General features: G+C 43.6%; 1 protein-coding gene across 1 annotated transcript; it reads left to right on the plus strand.

The window, feature by feature from the left end:
* The first annotated feature begins 1,271 nt into the window (after nt 1-1,271).
* Nucleotides 1,272-2,838, plus strand: LOC123158022 (uncharacterized). The gene is made up of 3 exons (XM_044576172.1): nt 1,272-1,472; nt 1,573-1,908; nt 2,350-2,838. Exons 2-3 carry the CDS (start codon nt 1,579-1,581, stop codon nt 2,836-2,838), a joined length of 819 nt encoding a protein of 272 aa, XP_044432107.1. The 5' UTR covers nt 1,272-1,472; nt 1,573-1,578.
* The last annotated feature ends 14,550 nt before the right edge of the window (nt 2,839-17,388 follow it).

Consider the following 17,388-nt stretch of genomic DNA (forward strand, 5'->3'; position numbering starts at 1 on the left):
TCACTAGTAATCGAGCTTGAGTTCTTTCTCAATTGTTATTTTCTTCATCTTAATATAGATGTCGGACTTGTACATTAACACATTGCATGGCGATGAGAGGAGAAAGAAAAGGAAGAGGGCAGCTGCTGGATTTTTTGTGTCGGTTGTCGCGATAGTTCAACACACGTATTGTCAGAGGAAGATTAGAGAGCTTGATGATTTCAGTGAGGATGAGGCGAAGATTAGGATTAGAAAGCAGATGCTTAGATCAATTTATCTGGGTTCTAACAAACACTGTTTGATAGTTTGCGCCTAACTAAACGGTCCTTTGTGGACCTGTGCGCTATCTTGCGTGAAAGATGTGGTTTGGGGGACACATTTTATGTGTCGGTTGAAGAATCAGTCACAATGTTTCTGCTAGTGCTAAGCCATGGGATGAAATACCGGTTAATTGAAAGCATGTACAGATGGGCACTCGAGACCATCAGTAGGCATTTCAATGAGATCTTAAGAGCTGTCCTTTCCTTGTCTCATGAGTTTATAAAGCTACCAACCCCTTCAGCTGAGCAGCCCGAGGATAGTAGATGGAAATGGTTTCCAGATGGGCTAGGAGCTTTAGATGGCACACATGTTGATGTCCGTGTTTCCGCTCTCAAGCAAGGCAGATACAGGAATAGAAAGCAAGATGTGACCACTAATGTGCTTGGTGTTTGTGACCGGAATATGAAGCTTTTGTATGTCTTAGTTGGATGGGAAGGTTCTGCATCTGATTCACGAGTGTTGCGAGATGCAATGTCACGACAAGACGCTTTTAGAGTTCCACATGGTAATTCTCTGTCTTGGTACGGTAGAACAACTAAGTTATGATATTTCAATGTAAATATAATATCTAATACTTGTTATTTTTGCAAACATTAGGAAAATACTACCTTGTAGATGCTGGGTACACTAATGGTCCGGGCTTCTTTGCTCCATACCGGTCAGTCCGATACCATTTGAAAGAATGGGCGGCTAATGTAAATAACCCACAAACTCCAAGAGAGTTATATAATCTGCGACATGCATCAACTAGGAATGTGATAGAGAGAACTTTTGGTCTACTAAAGATGAGATGGGCTATTTTGAGGACTAGTTCATTTTTTCCGCATACGGAATCAGGTATCACATAGTATTTTGCAAAACCAAGCCTCCGTTTATTTTTAGTTTTTTATTAACACGCCCATAATACCATCTCGCAGATCCGTGTCATTAATGCTTGCTGCATATTGCATAACTTTATAAGAGATAGGCAGAGAGAGATGGATGATATAATGCTAATTGACGTGGATAATCAGTTAAATGCTGCTGCCATCGAACATCCTGAAGAACCAAACATGATTAGACATGTTGAATCAACAACTGAGTGGAACAACAAGCGAGATACCTTAGCTAATCAAATGTGGGCAGATTACCAAAGGAGACGCGGGGGAGCCAATCATTGAATTCATTCATTTGTATGTTCATATATTTCATATGCCTATTTTTGAACCCTCTCTCTCTCTCTCTCTCTCTTGGGATTCTACGTTTGTCTCATACATGTATTGTTGCTTGCAGGAAGATATGGATCTGGAGAAGAAAGGAGGTAGAAACTACCTTACCTGGACGGATGAAATGGATGAAGCAATGCTGAATGTGTTCGTGGAGCATTACAATAGAGGGGATCGTGCTCAAAATGGGTGGAAGCCACATGTTTACACTGCAGTTGTCAAGAATGTTCGAGCCAAGTGCAATGTGGATATCACAAAGGAGAATGTCATATCAAGGTGCAAGACTATTGATAGACACTATGTCAATGTCAGCAAGATGTTGTCAACGAGTGGTTTTGGGTGGGAGTGGATCCATAACAAGCTTATGGTTGATAGTGAGGACGTGTGGAGCAACTATGTCAGGGTAAGCACTACATCTTGAGCATCTATGTATTCATGGCATGGCCACAAGATTCATTTTCATCATTCATGTGGTCAAGTAGTTTATTCGAAAACATGCACTTATACACCTTCTCCACCTTCTCCATCATGATGTGGAATTTAGCCAAGTTTATTTGAAAACATGCACTTATACTTGTTCATGCATAGCCTTCTAATCAGTAGTTTACTCATCATTTCCCCTATGTTTTGCTATTATATTAGTAATCAGCCATCTCTTGAGAAACAATCACAACTTGCAGCAGTGCACTTGTTTTCCCCATTATTTATGTGATTTTGCACCATGACATCAGTTACATCTTAGCTGTAGTCTATGATTTTCTCTTTGGATGTGTGTTTGGTGTTTGGATGGATGTGTGTTCATTTTCCACCATGACATGAGACTATTTGTCTTCATGGGTTGCAGGCAAACAAAGATGCCGCATGCTACAGGCACAAGGTCATAAAGTTTTGGGACTCTATCAGCCTTGTCTTCTCGAAGGATCATGCCACCGGAACCGGAGCCAGAACTGCTGGTGAAAGTGCAGCGGAAATGGCTGCAGAGAATGTCAACAACATCAACACTGATTCTACCGCAACATCTTCAACCCAAACAGGCGAGGAACAGAAGAGGAAAAGATATCAATCGGATGACTCAATTGCATCTATGCTTGGAGAGAAACTGGATAATTTTACCAGTGCCTACAAAGCTGATATCGCTCAAGTTGCTCCTCCTGAGAAACCCTCCTCTCCTGAAGAAATACTTGATGCTCTCAATGCAATTGTGGGACTGGATGATGACGGCTTGCTAGCAGCTTATGATATCCTCATAGCAGATGACCGCAAGTTCAAGGCTCTTATGGCGCTGCCTGAAAGGATGAAGAAGAAATGGATCCTCAAGCAAATCAACCAATGAAGGTATGTTTCTTGTTCTGTGATTAGTTACCAGCTAGCAAGCTCTGCTGCATTTTGTCCTTAGTTGTTTGTTATAGTACAATATTATGGGTGTCCTGTATTTTGTCATGCCAATATGGAGCAGAGGAGGCAGCAGCTTGCTTACTTTTCATCATATTTATGTACTTACCTATTTCCATATTTGAGATTAGCATGATAGAAGGTTTTATGTTATCATCTTAATAAGGTTTTCCTGCCAGGTCTTCCCAAACATGGCTTGATAAAACAACATTTTCCTGCCATGTTTGAGAACAACTTGTTCTGCCATGTCTCCCGAAACAAGGTTTTAAGCACATATTTTGCATGCACATAAATATTCAGTGTGTTTGAAGGTCTCTTATGAACTAGTCTTTTTTTCTTCAGTTGAGAGGTGGCATTATTAGTCTAGAATACATCAACCAGATCTGCTTATTTAGTGGTTGTAGTCTTTTATCGACTTAGTTTCGGTCCTACTTAACCTACTCGGTTGTTGATGATTTTTTGCTATTACCTTTCGATTCATGATAATTGTGCAAATGAAGTGCAAGTTAACCTTTGAAAAATTTCTATATCAAGTTGAGTTTTCTTACCCTTCCTAGAGATTGTTGCAAGCTAAAGCTTATCGTGTGACACTTTGATTTGTCTTCTTGGCTATCCTCATCTTTCACTTTGAGCAATTTCTACCAACCATTGTGTTCAAGGATTGTTTATTTCCCTATGAGACCATATGTCACCATTTCTCATCATATTTTGCAGGAAATATTGGGTGAAGTGTGATGTTGAACGAACAAAACGAAGAAATGAAGATCCTTGAGCAATTAAAATCTTTCTTGGATGGTGCTAATAATGCAAAGATTCAGTTTTTATGTAACCTTGACTAGATTATGATCATTTGATGTTGTTGTGAACCTTTGTCGTATTACAAAGATTAACTTCTTACAAAGTCTCATGTTTAAGTTATATGTATTGGCATGGTTCAGTTTAATGCAAAACATTGCCATGTGTGAACAAAAATGTTGGTGTTGGTACAGATTTGTTCATACTATTTATTCCTAGCACAAAGGCTAGTGCGTTGGTGCTGGTATAGTTTCATGCTCATTTTGGTTCTGGTACAGATTTGACTTCAAAATCCTAGTGACAGCCAAACATGAAATTTGGATTTGGAATCTAGATTCAGCCAAATGAAGCCTTGATAGAGATTTCATTTCATTTCATTTCAGCCAAATGAAATGAAATCAGGGGAGCCAAACGAGCTGTAACATTTTTTACGATGGATTTCAGTTTGTCCAGAAGTTGCAAAACCTTTTTATTGACCCAACCCGGATGATCCCCAAGTTTCTTGTAGTTAATGAAGGGGCCACATCATCCCACCCACTTTACCTCCGTGTTTAACCGAAGCAGAGTGGTCCTCAGACACGATAATAAACACACGTGTATGACGTCTTCACATTTGTGTAAAACCCTTTTCATTCCGTGTTAAGAAGGATATTTCTGGTCTCTACTAATGTACTATCTTCCTTCCAGTTTATAGGTTTTATCTCAAAATGTTATCGAAAATAATTCGCTGCCCATGGTGGTAGCTACGCACAGCCCCAATTTTTATCTCTAACTATTTTGATAAATTATTTGGGACTATGAAAAATAACTCTATTACAAAAATATCGTGACTTTGGACCAGTCAGGCAAGCAAACAGACAATTATGCCAAAAAAGGAAGCAAAAAGACTGAGAGAAGTGAAAGATGCCCTTTCTACCCAATGAAAAGGCACTTGTGTCAAAAAGGTTATAAAAAGACAAAAAGAAGTGACAAAATGTCGTTTCTATACAACAAAATTCACTTGTGGTAATGCCATAAGAAACCCAACACCTCATATATGTCAAAAAAGGCACTTGTGCCAAAGGGTGTGTAGCTGCCACTAGGCGTGTGTAGCTACCACCATGCATAGGAAATATCGTCTCAAAAGTTTATTTTTCCGCTTTATAAGTCTCATTTTTATTGCTTCTCATCATATGTTTAGATTTTGAGATGCATTAAATTGCTCATGCAAGGACAAACGAAAACTCATCAAATGCATGTAAAACTTCTTGCTCATTTACTGGCCACACATGCATGCATTTCAATTAATGAATTGGTAAACATTTTTTTAGAAAAAGTGAGTACATTAATTGAGTATTTTTATAAACTACAAAAATTATTTCACAACTTACCATCTACTACCTTGGTTGGTGAGATTGTTGATTTGAGCCTTATAAACCGAAAGGGAGGGTGTATATCCAACCAGTACCTGACCCGAGGTTGCTCGTGACTGGCGGCTCGGGGGATACCAACTCTGCCCCCATCGGACCCCATCAAAGTTTCCTCTTGTCTCGCCACCATGAGAAGCCACTGTCAGTAAACTCACCGTTGGGGCCATGGATGATGGTGGTGGGCGCTATGGGGGCGAGGCTCGACCTCCTTCCATGGCAAGCAGCAGATCCTGTGGTCGCGGTGCGGCTGCCTCCGTGCCAACTGGTGCCCCGGCTCATCCCCAACGTTTTTAGCTCCCCCCTGCTACGATTTGCACATGACGTGGTCCTCATTTTGTCTTAGTCTTATCAGGACGGGTCTCGAGACTCGGATTTGGAAGGCCTCCTGGCATGGAGGCCGTGTGGCAACGATGGTGGGCATGGTGGACCAGCTAGGTCCGTTTTGTAGGGGACAAAGACTGCCGGTAAAAACCATACTTAGACAACGGTTGGGGCCAAGGACAGCGGCGCCTGTGGGCGTCGTTACCTTGCTGAAGGCATTGACATGTAGTTGTTGGCTCCCCTCCAAGAAACTTCGGGATAAACCATAGGCCTGGGTCTGTCTTTATTGGATGATGGTGGCACTCAAAGCCGCATTTCCCCCATAGGGGAATAATCTTGGAGTTGGGCCTAGCTGGCGAGATGAGTGCCTGATGGCAGTTTCGCCGGTTGCTTGCGTGACAACGGTTAGCAACGACCCGTCCTTGCGGTGTTGCCTTGCGGACATTGTGCGTGGTGGTAGTGCCAGTGATACTGACCAGCGGTTCAGATGATTGGGTCATGTTCGGCGATACTAGTGTCTTTGTTGCACCATGGCGGTGCAGTGAAGGCTCATCGTGTATTGTTTGGGTGCATGCGGACATGCCAAAATTTACCACGGGGAAACATGATCGCAGGGTGTCTCCAATGTGAGCTTTTGGCGGTACCATGTCTTCTCACCAGTTTGAGTCGCGACTAATGTCAGTTGAGCATCGATGGAGGTTCTGTTTCCACGGACGGTTCATGGTGGTTGTGTCGCTTGCCTGTGTGCATGTATGTACACGTGGCTATGTCCATGTCCGGATAGTGTGCACTTTCATCATTTTCATTAACTTAAAACCTACTCGGCATGGGTCATCATTGCTTTCTTTCCTCTCTATGTTGTCCGTCTACCTTGGCATAACTTTATTTTTGTGTGCCTTCATGTTTGCTATGTGCATTGTAATCATGCAAAAGCCAGGTGTGTACTCGTTGTATTTGTATCTTTTTGATGCTTAATTATAAGTGAATAAAAACATCCTTTATCGAAGAAAAAATAGGTCTCAAGGTACCCAAAGTTAATTGATTTCGATGGCGAGACGTTCTCTTAACACAGTACAATCACAGATGCTCACATACACGCACACACTCACTTCTATGAACTCACGCGCGCGCACACACACACCTATCCGTATGAGCACCTTCGAGATACTAAGCCGGCACAACATCTTGAGATTGACGATGTCACCATAGATTCCTCGTAGTCGACGGGAATGTCTCCTCCCACTGAACGAACATCGCCAAAAAACCTGAAATAAAATCCGAAAAATGCGAGCATGAGTGACAAGTCTAGAAATTAAACCCTTGGCATGGTTCCGCCACAAGGAATCTAACCATCTGAGCAGCAAAACGTTGGCAATTAAATTTGTGCTGGGAGGACAATTGAAAGATCGTGGATGTCGCCTAGAGGGGGGTGAATAGGCGCTTTAAAATAATTACGGTTTAGGCTTGAACAAATGCGGAATAAATCTAGCGGTTAATTTGTCAAGCACAAAACCTACAACAACTAGGGTCACCTATGTGCACCAACAACTTATGCTAAGCAAGATAAACTACTAGGTGATAGCAAGATATATGACAAGAAACAATATGGCTATCACAAAGTAAAGTGCATAAGTAAAGAGCTCGGGTAAGAGATAACCGAGGCACGCGGAGACGACGATGTATCCCGAAGTTCACACCCTTGCGGATGCTAATCTCCGTTTGGAGCGGTGTGGAGGCACAATGCTCCCCAAGAAGCCACTAGGGCCACCGTAATCTCCTCACGCCCTCGCACAATGCAAGATGCCGTGATTCCACTAAGGGACCCTTGAGGGCGGTCACCGAACCCGTACAAATGGCAACCCTTGGGGGCGGTCACCGAACCCGTACACGTTGGCAACCCTTGGGGCGGTCACCGGAACCCGTCAAATTGCTCGGGGCGATCTCCACAACCTAATTGGAGACCCCGACGCTTGCCCGGAGCTTTACACCACAATGATTGAGCTCCGAACACCACCAACCATCTAGGGCGCCAAGGCACCCAAGAGGAACAAGCTCTAGGGTGCCCAAACACCCAAGAGTAATAAGCTTCTCAAACTTCACTTCCACGTATCACCGTGGAGAACTCAAACCGATGACCAAATGCAATGGCAAGGGCACACGGAGTGCCCAAGTCCTTCTCTCCCAAATCCCACCAAAGCAACTAATGCTAGGGAGGAAAATGAGAGGAAGAACGAAAGAAGAACACGAAGAACTCCAAGATCTAGATCCAAGGGGTTCCCCTCACTTAGAGGAGAAAGTGATTGGTGGAAACGTGGATCTAGATCTCCTCTCTCTTTTCCCTCAAGAACTAGCAACAATCATTGGAGGGATTGAGAGTTAGCAAGCTCGAAGAAGGTCAACAATGGGGGAAGAACACGAGCTCAAAGGATAAGGTTCATTGGGGAAGAAGACCCCCTTTTATAGGTGGGAAAAAATCCAACCGTTATGCTCACAGCCCACACCGAGCGGTACTACCGCTCCAAGGAGCGGTACTACCGCTAGGGCGGTAGTAGCCCTTTGAAACACAATAGCGAGGAGGCAAAAAAGCCAGAAGAACCGTCAGAGCGGTAGTACCGCTTGACCTCACGGTACTACTGCTAGGGGTAGCGGTACTACTGCTAAGGGTAGCGGTACTACTGCTTGCGAGCGGTACTAAGAAATTACATCCGTGCCTACCACCGCTGGACTTGTGACGAGTTTTTGGTCCCGAGCGGAAGTAGCCACGGAAGTAGTCGCGGTAGTACCGCTCCAAGCGGTAGTACCGCTCCCAAGAGCGGTACTAAAAAATTACATCCGCAGCAGCCCCTTTTAAGGACACCAAAACTGACACAACTTCTGCAAACGGACTCTGAATTCGACGAAACCAAGTTTGTTGGAAAGCTAGCAACAAGGGCTAACACAATCTTCATAGAAATAGCAATAAGAAGCAAATGAGAAAAGGCCCAAAAGAAAATGGTGAGAACCCTTCCTCGGATAAGACCGGTAAAACCTCCAACACCGAAAACATCATAGAAGACGCATGCAAACTCCGTTTTCGATGAACTCAAGCTTGTCATCAAGATGACCATAAGCTCTAAGACTCACAAAGAGAACCAAACAAGAACCAAGAAACATGATGCAAGGATGCAATGGTTTGAGCTCTCGATGAACGATACGATCAAGCTACTCACTTGAGAGCCCCCTTGATAGTACGGCTATCGATCCTATAACCCGGTCTCCCAACTACCTCCATGAGACCGGTAAAATAGAAAACCTATCAAGGGCAAACCTTTGCCTTGCACATGATCCACTTGAGCTAGATGATGACGATCTTGTCCTCCTCAAGATGGACCACCTTTCTTGATTGTGTTGGGTCGATGGAGACTAGATGATTGCTCCCCCATACTGAACTATGGGTGAGCCACTCTTCGGCACATCTTCACAAGTCCATTGACACCACAATGGATGGCAAGCTTCAAGCACTTGATCTCTTCGTGATGCTCCACTTGAACTTGCACACGGCAATCTTGATGATGATCACCACTTGATGTCATCCTTTCCATGGGTTGTATGATATCTTCCTCTTGACGCAAGCCCATGGACACGTACCTAACCCCACATAGACTCTCACATAGACCACGGGTTAGTACACAAAGTGCAATGGACAATGCTTACCATACCATGGGATCACTTGATCCCTCTCGGTACATCTTCTACGCTTTGTGAGTTGATCAACTTGATTCACTCTTGACTTAGTCTTGATCAACCTTGAATCTTTCCAACTCTCTTCGTTTGGATGATGTCTTGAAGGTAAACATGAATGATCACACAATCTTCTTCTTCAAGACATGCTTGCAATAAGCTCAACACTCACATGACCAATCTTTGGATAATTCCTTAATAGCACCTTGGTCAACCCATAAACTCCTTGAAACCAACACATGGACTCCAAGAAATGCCTATGGAAAAAATCCTTCAAATATAACTCAATGCAACCATTAGTCCATAGAGAATGTCATCAATTACCAAAACCACACATGGGGGCACCGCATGTCCTTTCAACAATGTCGATGACAGAAATGACAACAGACTGCCCGAAGTTATTTCCCTTTTTCCCTATGTCTATTTATTTCTTGCAGCGCCTTGTGACTATAATTTCACTCTATTTGGTGCGCCAATTGGCGTTTCTATCTGAGGGGCAGAGCAAGTTCTTAATTAATGGTTAAATTAAGTACGTAGGTCCGCATGAATCAAGTGGGGTAGTTAATTGGATTATCTTGCCTAACCAGCTATATATTTTATGAAGTTCATCAGTGATCGTACGCTACATCAGTCTAACCTGCTTTTAGGTAAGCCAGAGGGGACTATTCAAGCGATAATTGTAGGTTGTTTGTCGCGTTTGTCAGTAAGTATAGGTGATGCTGGCAAATGGCTCATGGTAGACGACCCAATCAAGGTGGCTATCTATGGACAATATCGATCATACTTATGGTATGAATTGAACTAAAGCTATAGATAGGGGAGGTTGGAATAATGCTTTTTAAAATGTATTGGGTGTGTGTAAGTAGGAAAGCACGAGCAGTGTGAGATGGACTATTTCATTGTGGTGTCGTGGATGGGGCTATCTCTATCACACGATTTACACGAGCACAGTAGTCATAAGGAAGCTTTTGCCTCTTGGCACGACGGAGAAACTGCTTATAGGTGGGCTCCCACCAATGGCGGGTAGGTGACCACCACCGTCACTGTTAATCTGGATCAGTGGAATGCGCCGCTACTAATAGTTATCTACCACTGACGGGCAGCAAGGTGCACCCGCGACTGTTAGTCTGGTCCCGGTTAGCCATGGACCAAGTATTATCAGTGGCGGGTGACGATAATAAGAATGTAAATGGTGGATCCTTTTTCATGATCGTCACTGGTATTGTGGGTCCGATTTGGCCCAGATTAACCATGGGGCAGGCCTTACTATTGGCGGCCTCTTAGCTCTGGTGCAATATTTCGGTATTTTTATTTTTAGATATTTTCATTTTTTATTTTAGTGTTTTTTTATTTTGGTGGTATTGTATCAAAATGATTTAAACTTTGTAGGTTTAAATTTGAAATCCATGTACATTTAATTTTTAGTTTTTTGGAAGAATAAATAAGGTAGTGAGCACATGTAGTTCTTATGAAACAAATGCTTCGCGCGGGGGGAGGGGGGGGGGGGGCTATAGCGTCGCTAATAGCATGCTATAACGTTCTGAGCAATGTTTTGCCAAATAAGTCGGTGTACAATGTATCGCTAATAGCATGTTATAGAGTGGTATAGCTCGAGAATACTGTATTCTAAGGACGCAGTTATTTTGCTATAACACGCTATTTTTTCCTCATCGGTAATAACTAGCCAGTATATATACTAGATTGCTGTGCCAATAAGTGTTTGTTAGCTAGCACGAGGATCACACTGCCTGCTGCACAGGTCGAACCGTCTGCATCAGAGGTACGTTCGTGTACATGCATCATTGGCGGGAGAGCGTCAAGATGCTGTAGAGGTCCCTGTCACTCGATCGTCGCCGGTGGACCAGTTCGCACGCCATGCATGCACAGGAGCATCGGTCGCGATCGTCGTCGGCGATCGATCGATCTCCGTGGCGATCCGTAGGGGTAAGAACAATGGGTAATACGTCGGTATCCATAGTTGATTGGCAAGGAATAAAATAGGAGAGGGAGGTAGCTTCTTGAGTTGATGGTTGACAAGTGGAATATATGGATCAAAGATTTGCCATTTAGAATAAAGTAAGCTACACAGAGATTCCGCATGAAGCACGTAAACTTAGTTTATATACTCCTACTAACATAAACAGATCGTGTACGCGCAGATCGTCGATCGGGTGCAGTGCTGCATGATATTGGTCAGCATGCATGTGCTCCAGGCCACTAGACTGCACCGAACAGCACTCGCTGCAGGCACTCATCGAAGAGGACGGAAGAGAGCCATCCACGAGCACTTGCCAGTCGGATATCATCGATGATCTCATGCACGCTATCCTGTCCTGCGCCGATCATGCAGATATCTTTGCTGCTACGTGTACCGTATGGGCCGCGCGCCAACTTGCGTCCGTATTGACAACAATATATACTAGTAAGCTCGCATGTGCAACGCACGTCTATACTAAAACACATTGTATCAAATATTTGTAGTTCTAAAAAGCTATCTTCAAAAATCAAACAAGGTTTCCGATCAACCGAAACAAAAATCCAGAAACTAAGATAACATCATCCATTAGCTGCCATAAACATCTCATCACTTATCCTCTTTCTCCGCGTCGACAGCCTTCTTCATCCGGGCTCCCAACAGGTGTTGGTTAATAATCTCGACACAGAGCTTGCCGTATGCATGTGCTTCTCGCCGCCGCGAGTGATGGGCATGTAGTCGCCCTGGACCTCTGGGTGGCTGTAGCAAGGCCGTGTTAGGATCAAATCACCATCTTTGAAGCAAAAGAGGTGTAAACACGAAGAAAAATAAACAGATTCAATAGTTGCAAGCACACCTTATAGGAAGATAAAGCTTGCCAGGTTGGCGTTGTATCTCGCGCCTGTCGACATTAGACTGCATAACCTCCAGTTACATGTTCTTCTGTCGGTGGTCCATGAAAATGCCATTGGTCAGAACAAGTTTCTTTGGGATGCCCATGACTTACATTTACAGTACATAAACATCAACAAATAATAAAAGAAATCTGTATAATATAAGCCGGTGTCTCTACATATAATCTCATGTAGCATCCTAACCAAAAGTCTGAAATCTGCCATTCTGCAAACTAAAGTTTTTGCATATTATATAGACATACCAAGTTCAGTGTTGTGAGTTTAGAAAGACGCTGCAGTAAAATTTCAGAACCACTGTCAGTTATTTTCATCAAGGCTATTTTTTTGGCTTTATCATTTACCATGTTCCCACGGGCTGGAAATATTCATAAGGATACAATTTCACAAGAACATCAACGGATAAGCAGATCAATCATTCTCTGAAGTTTGCATGACAGAAATGCAATTTCTAACCCAGGTGTATGGTGCATGATACGCCCACCTAAATATAATAAATCAGAATCGTTATGTCTAATATTTCCTTGCTTTTATATATTAGTTTTTTAAATTGCACTTTTAAGAGGAGAAATATTTCATGGACAGTTAAAATCCCCGGGCATTGGAACTGCATTTGCTCGATCCTTGAGTGGATACCTTCGTTGTTACCTCTTTAGCATCCTAATTACTACAAATTTTAGTGGGGGTAGTTAGAGAAACAGGCAGAAAATAGGAAGTAAATTATACTCCCAAGAAAAGAAAAAACAGAAGATAAGAGTAATCTGGATGTGGCATACCTAGAAAGTAGAGCTGAGACTGACTAACCATTTTGCATTAAGGTTTGCAAATACATCATCTCGATGTTGGAAAAAGGGTCCTTATAATCAGAACAATCTATTTGGCAATAGCAGTTTCACCCAAGTTGGTTTTGCGATGCAAGAACAGAAACAAAATTCAGTTATTTTCTACATCAGGCTAATACAAGAGAAAAGTACACGCATAATCAATGGGGACAGATTGATGATATGACATACGCACGTAGCTGAACCTAGCTAATATGCATAACAATGGCAAGTTATTTATTTCATCATATTAAGGCCAAATGCAGGGCTTAGCGCCCCTGATTATGCATACAAAACACGTAGCTAAGTATATGCATTTTAGATTTGGAATAAACATTTGGTAGGCTTGTCATTCTTACCATGCTCTTCAACAGATAACATGCATTTCAACAGATAACAGTAAGAAAGCAAAGCATCATCGAATTATTTGATCTGCTAAAAGTAAGGAATGCTCCTCCGCGTTTGGAAGGATACGATAGGATTTCTTGCCCTCAAGCGATAACCTCAACCTCTTGTTGCTACCTCTCTGTTGGACTGATGGTGATCCTTGTATTTGCAATGCAACTGCTCAATACTTCCTAAATCATAAGACAATGAAAAAGAATAAAAATCAAAAGGTATGGACAGACAAATAAGAGAATAAATTGGTAGGGCACTGGATAGTATCACAATAAATAGAACACAAAGTAACTTTCAGACAGAACCAACATAGTAGCTACTTGCTCAACACAAATCAGATGATCTTTGAGCATACTGGACATAGAATGGCATTGTAATATACAGGAGAAAGCATAACAGGAAGTTATTCATTATGAACTTTTGGATACAAAAAAGGTAAACCAAAGGTAAGAAGTCATACCTTGAGAAGGAGAACAGGTTCTTGCATCTCTCATAGATACTGAAACTTCAGTCCACTCCAGATCTAGATGAACAGGTAATTAGGAAAATTACGGAAGAGATCAACAAAATGCAGAAGGGATGTGTTTTAGTATCTAAAATCAAACCTCAAACAGGTTCAAGGGCATGCATTGATATCTATACATCAGGGAAGATTGAACCAAAAAATGGTTTCTGACAAGTGCGTGTAAGATAAAAATAGGTGCACAGGAAGAGATAAACATAATGGGTTTATGCTTCTATGGCCAACCTCAGTGTGGCGGCAGGTGTCCAGAAAAGAGCAATCTCCGACATTTGTATCAGTATGTGGAGCAATAATAAGGCGAAAGTGAACCTGCTCCAAATGAAAGTAAAAGTTGGACCTAATTATTCATTATAATAGCTAAAAAATATGTACTGAAAGCAGTACCGTTTCAAGCATATTATGAAGAAAATTTATATAAAGAACTTAAATAGAAAAAACCAAACTGGTATTCTATTGGCATCTCTCAACTGAATAAACATTTAATAACTATATTATTTTTCAGTTCAAAGACATGTGTTGAATAATGTCCATCAGTAGTCAGAACAGGTTAGTGAGTACGGAGATCCTCTTGTCACTAAGTTGCTGGTTTGATTTTGCACCATCAGAAAGAGTACGGAGATCCTCTTGTCTAGGAAGCTCGTCGTCGTGCACCATCACTTCCGCGCTGGATAGAACAAATTAAACCAGCAACTTAGTGATCCTAAACTATTAACACTACATTCTTTGAGGCAATACCACAAGCACCTGGTGCAGCCGAGAGTGGTGTGCGTGTGGGTCACCTACTCGGGGAGGTGTCAACAAGGCCACGGGGACCGTGCTGGTGCTGTGTACGGGCAGCTGGGAGCCGGGGAGGTCCGGCAAGGGGGCAGGGAGGGAGCTGAGGAAGCCCGGCGATGTCGGCATCCGTAAGGCTGTCGGCGACGTTGATTGGGAAGGGGCACGACACGCCAGTAGAAATGGGGTGCCGGATGGCTGTTGGAGGTAGATGGCGAAGCTCCGGCCGACAGCCGTCCTCCGGGGACCCTTTCGATCGGCCAGCATGGATCTGGCGACTTGGCCTCCCGCATCCATGGAGGCCACCAAGCAGAGGAGGACGGCATCGATGGGCCACACCCTTACCTCTCGGCGCGCGGAGTAGGGGCGGCGACCGGAGCAGCCGTCGGCCGATGCGCTACGAAGTTCTCCGTCGTGAGCGCACGAGGGGCCTGGGTCCCGGAGCGGACGGGCTCTGGCCTCTCACGGATGCTAGCGCTAATTACGCGGCCTGGGATCCCTTCCTACTCTCGCGGGACGTGAGAACGACAGAGTTTTCGTCCGCCCACTAAAAATGCTAAACGCAGTTTTGGATGTGGATTAGGGTAATCTGGACGGTTAGATAAAATTATGTGAACGGATCAGGAGGCTGTAATTCTTCCGTGTTGTTTTGTGTAGGCTAGGTTGGGTATACTTAATGATGAATATATTTGCTTGTTTAATAGTGGTAGAGAAGTAGAGAAGAGATGCACATACGTACGTGTATGATCTGACTCGATCAGCTAACACTTGAGAATGTAACATGTAGTAGCGACCCATCGTTATCACAGACATGGACATATGTATCTCTTCTACTTAAAAAATAAAAAGTGTTTATGTTCATGCCAGGCATGCCAGGCAGAACTCTTTATCAACCGGTTTTCTCCTTTTTCATCACGCTTCTTCATCAAAAAATATTATCCAGTCAGTTTTTTTCCCACCACGTCATATTTGACCACATTTCCAATACGCCGCTCAATCACATCAGTTAAGTTACATTTTGCAGCACTACATCAGTTCCATCTTAAGTAACTCACTTTTTGCAATAACGTGAAATTACGCAGCTCAATTTCACATCATATTTGTCCGCATCTTCTCACGCCGCTTAATCAAATTAGTTTACTTACCATGCATGACTCGGGCTACCAAATTACAATGAATCCGAAATCAAATTCTAGTCTTTGGTGCTTCCCGCCTGCCCTATGTCATATAAGGTGGAATTACATCCCCTTCTACCTCAACACGGACTTAGCCTTTATATATTAAAAAATAATCGGCTGCCGTGGCAACACACGGGCACATGCCTAGTTGTGTTAAAATATACGTGAAAAAAAAAACGTGAACATGAAGGAGATCTGTGTGCCGAAATATTAATGTATAAAGCATTGAATTTACAAGGAGTTTCTCAATGGCGCCAGCACAATGAAGCAGCCTGAGCAAGTTTGCTCGTCTATGTGACTACTCTCCTAAGGCTACAGTTACCCGTCGTCCGCAATTCACGGCAATGATCGTGCACCCTATCAACAACTGCTAGAGGAAGGAGTGAAGTGTGCTTGAATACGTGACGGTTTCTCTCAAGCCATATGTAGTGAAGCGTGCAGATAACGACCGAGTTGGTGCCTTTGGGAGCTTTGCTGGAATCTTCGCTTCCCAATAGGACCACCAGGGAAGGATCTGGTCATTTGCGTTTGGTTTGAGGCTGTAGACTGAGCCTCTGCAGCACACCACGCCAAACCTCACGCGCGTAGGCACAATGAAGAAGCGGGTGTTCAATGGTCTCGTCGCTCTGTCCGCGGAGCGGACACGTCTCTTGGTGAGGAATACCTCGCCTGGCCGAGCGATCTGAGGACCAACACCTATCATGGAGAGCTAGGCAGATGAAAATTTTGAATTTCATGGGTGCTCACAACATCCACGTGAGTTGCGTCCATCTGCAGTTGACACGACCGACGAACGCGATGCTATATGCATTGCTGATGGAGTCGATGCCAGATGCCGTCCCTTCTAGGTCCAGAGGTCAGGGGCTTGCAGGAGCACCCTACCTGAGATGAGGGGCCAAAGGTTGAGGAAATGCACAATGGCCGCAACAGAGAGACGTTTGCGGATATCACATACCCACACCGAGTTGCGTAGGCCATCGTGCACGGTGCGCTGTTGGAAGGTTGATGGCCTGACCACAAGAATTAGGTCCAGCACAAGTTGCGAGATGTAGGCACACCCCACTGCTGATTATGCCAGAATAGAGTGGAGTTGTCATCACCGACATAAGCCGCGTGAGGATGCATTCATGCCGTCATTTGATACGTCTATTTTGCATCATGTTTTTTTACTGGTATTTATATTGTTTTTGGTCATCATTCCACTTTACGATGCAACTCTAATGACTTTTCTCTCTTAATTTGCAAGATTTATATGAAGAGGGAGATTACCGACAACTGGAATTCTGAACCTGAAAAAGCTACAACACACATACAAATTCTACAGAGCTACAAATGAGCTGAAACTTCATGGGGATTTTTTTATTGAATATATAAAAAATACTGGAGCAAAAAGTTACCAGAGGGGGGCCACCAGTTGCCCACAAGGCAACAGGGCGTGGCCACCCCCCTGGGCGCTCCCTGATGCCTTGTGGGGCCCACGGCTAGCCTCCAGTGCTCGTCTTCTGCTATATGAGGGGTTTTGACCTAGAAAAAAAAATAAGAGGAAGACTTTCGAGACAAAGCGTCGCCGTCTCGAGGCGGAACCTAGGCAGGAGCATTTTTGCTCTCCGGTGGAGCGATTCCGCTCCCTCTGGGAGGGGGAAATCAAAGCCATCGACATCAGCA

Source organism: Triticum aestivum, chromosome 1D (assembly GCF_018294505.1).
Source record: "Triticum aestivum cultivar Chinese Spring chromosome 1D, IWGSC CS RefSeq v2.1, whole genome shotgun sequence".
NCBI classification, from domain to species: Eukaryota; Viridiplantae; Streptophyta; class Magnoliopsida; order Poales; family Poaceae; genus Triticum; species Triticum aestivum.

What these genes read in the sequence shown, in the direction of transcription:
- LOC123158022 (XM_044576172.1), top strand. Translation starts at nt 1,579, where the DNA reads ATGGATCTGGAGAAGAAAGGAGGTAGAAACTACCTTACCTGGACGGAT. An exon ending in TGTGGAGCAACTATGTCAGG is followed by an intron (nt 1,909 to 2,349) that starts GTAAGCACTACA and finishes CATGGGTTGCAG; the next exon opens with GCAAACAAAGATGCCGCATG.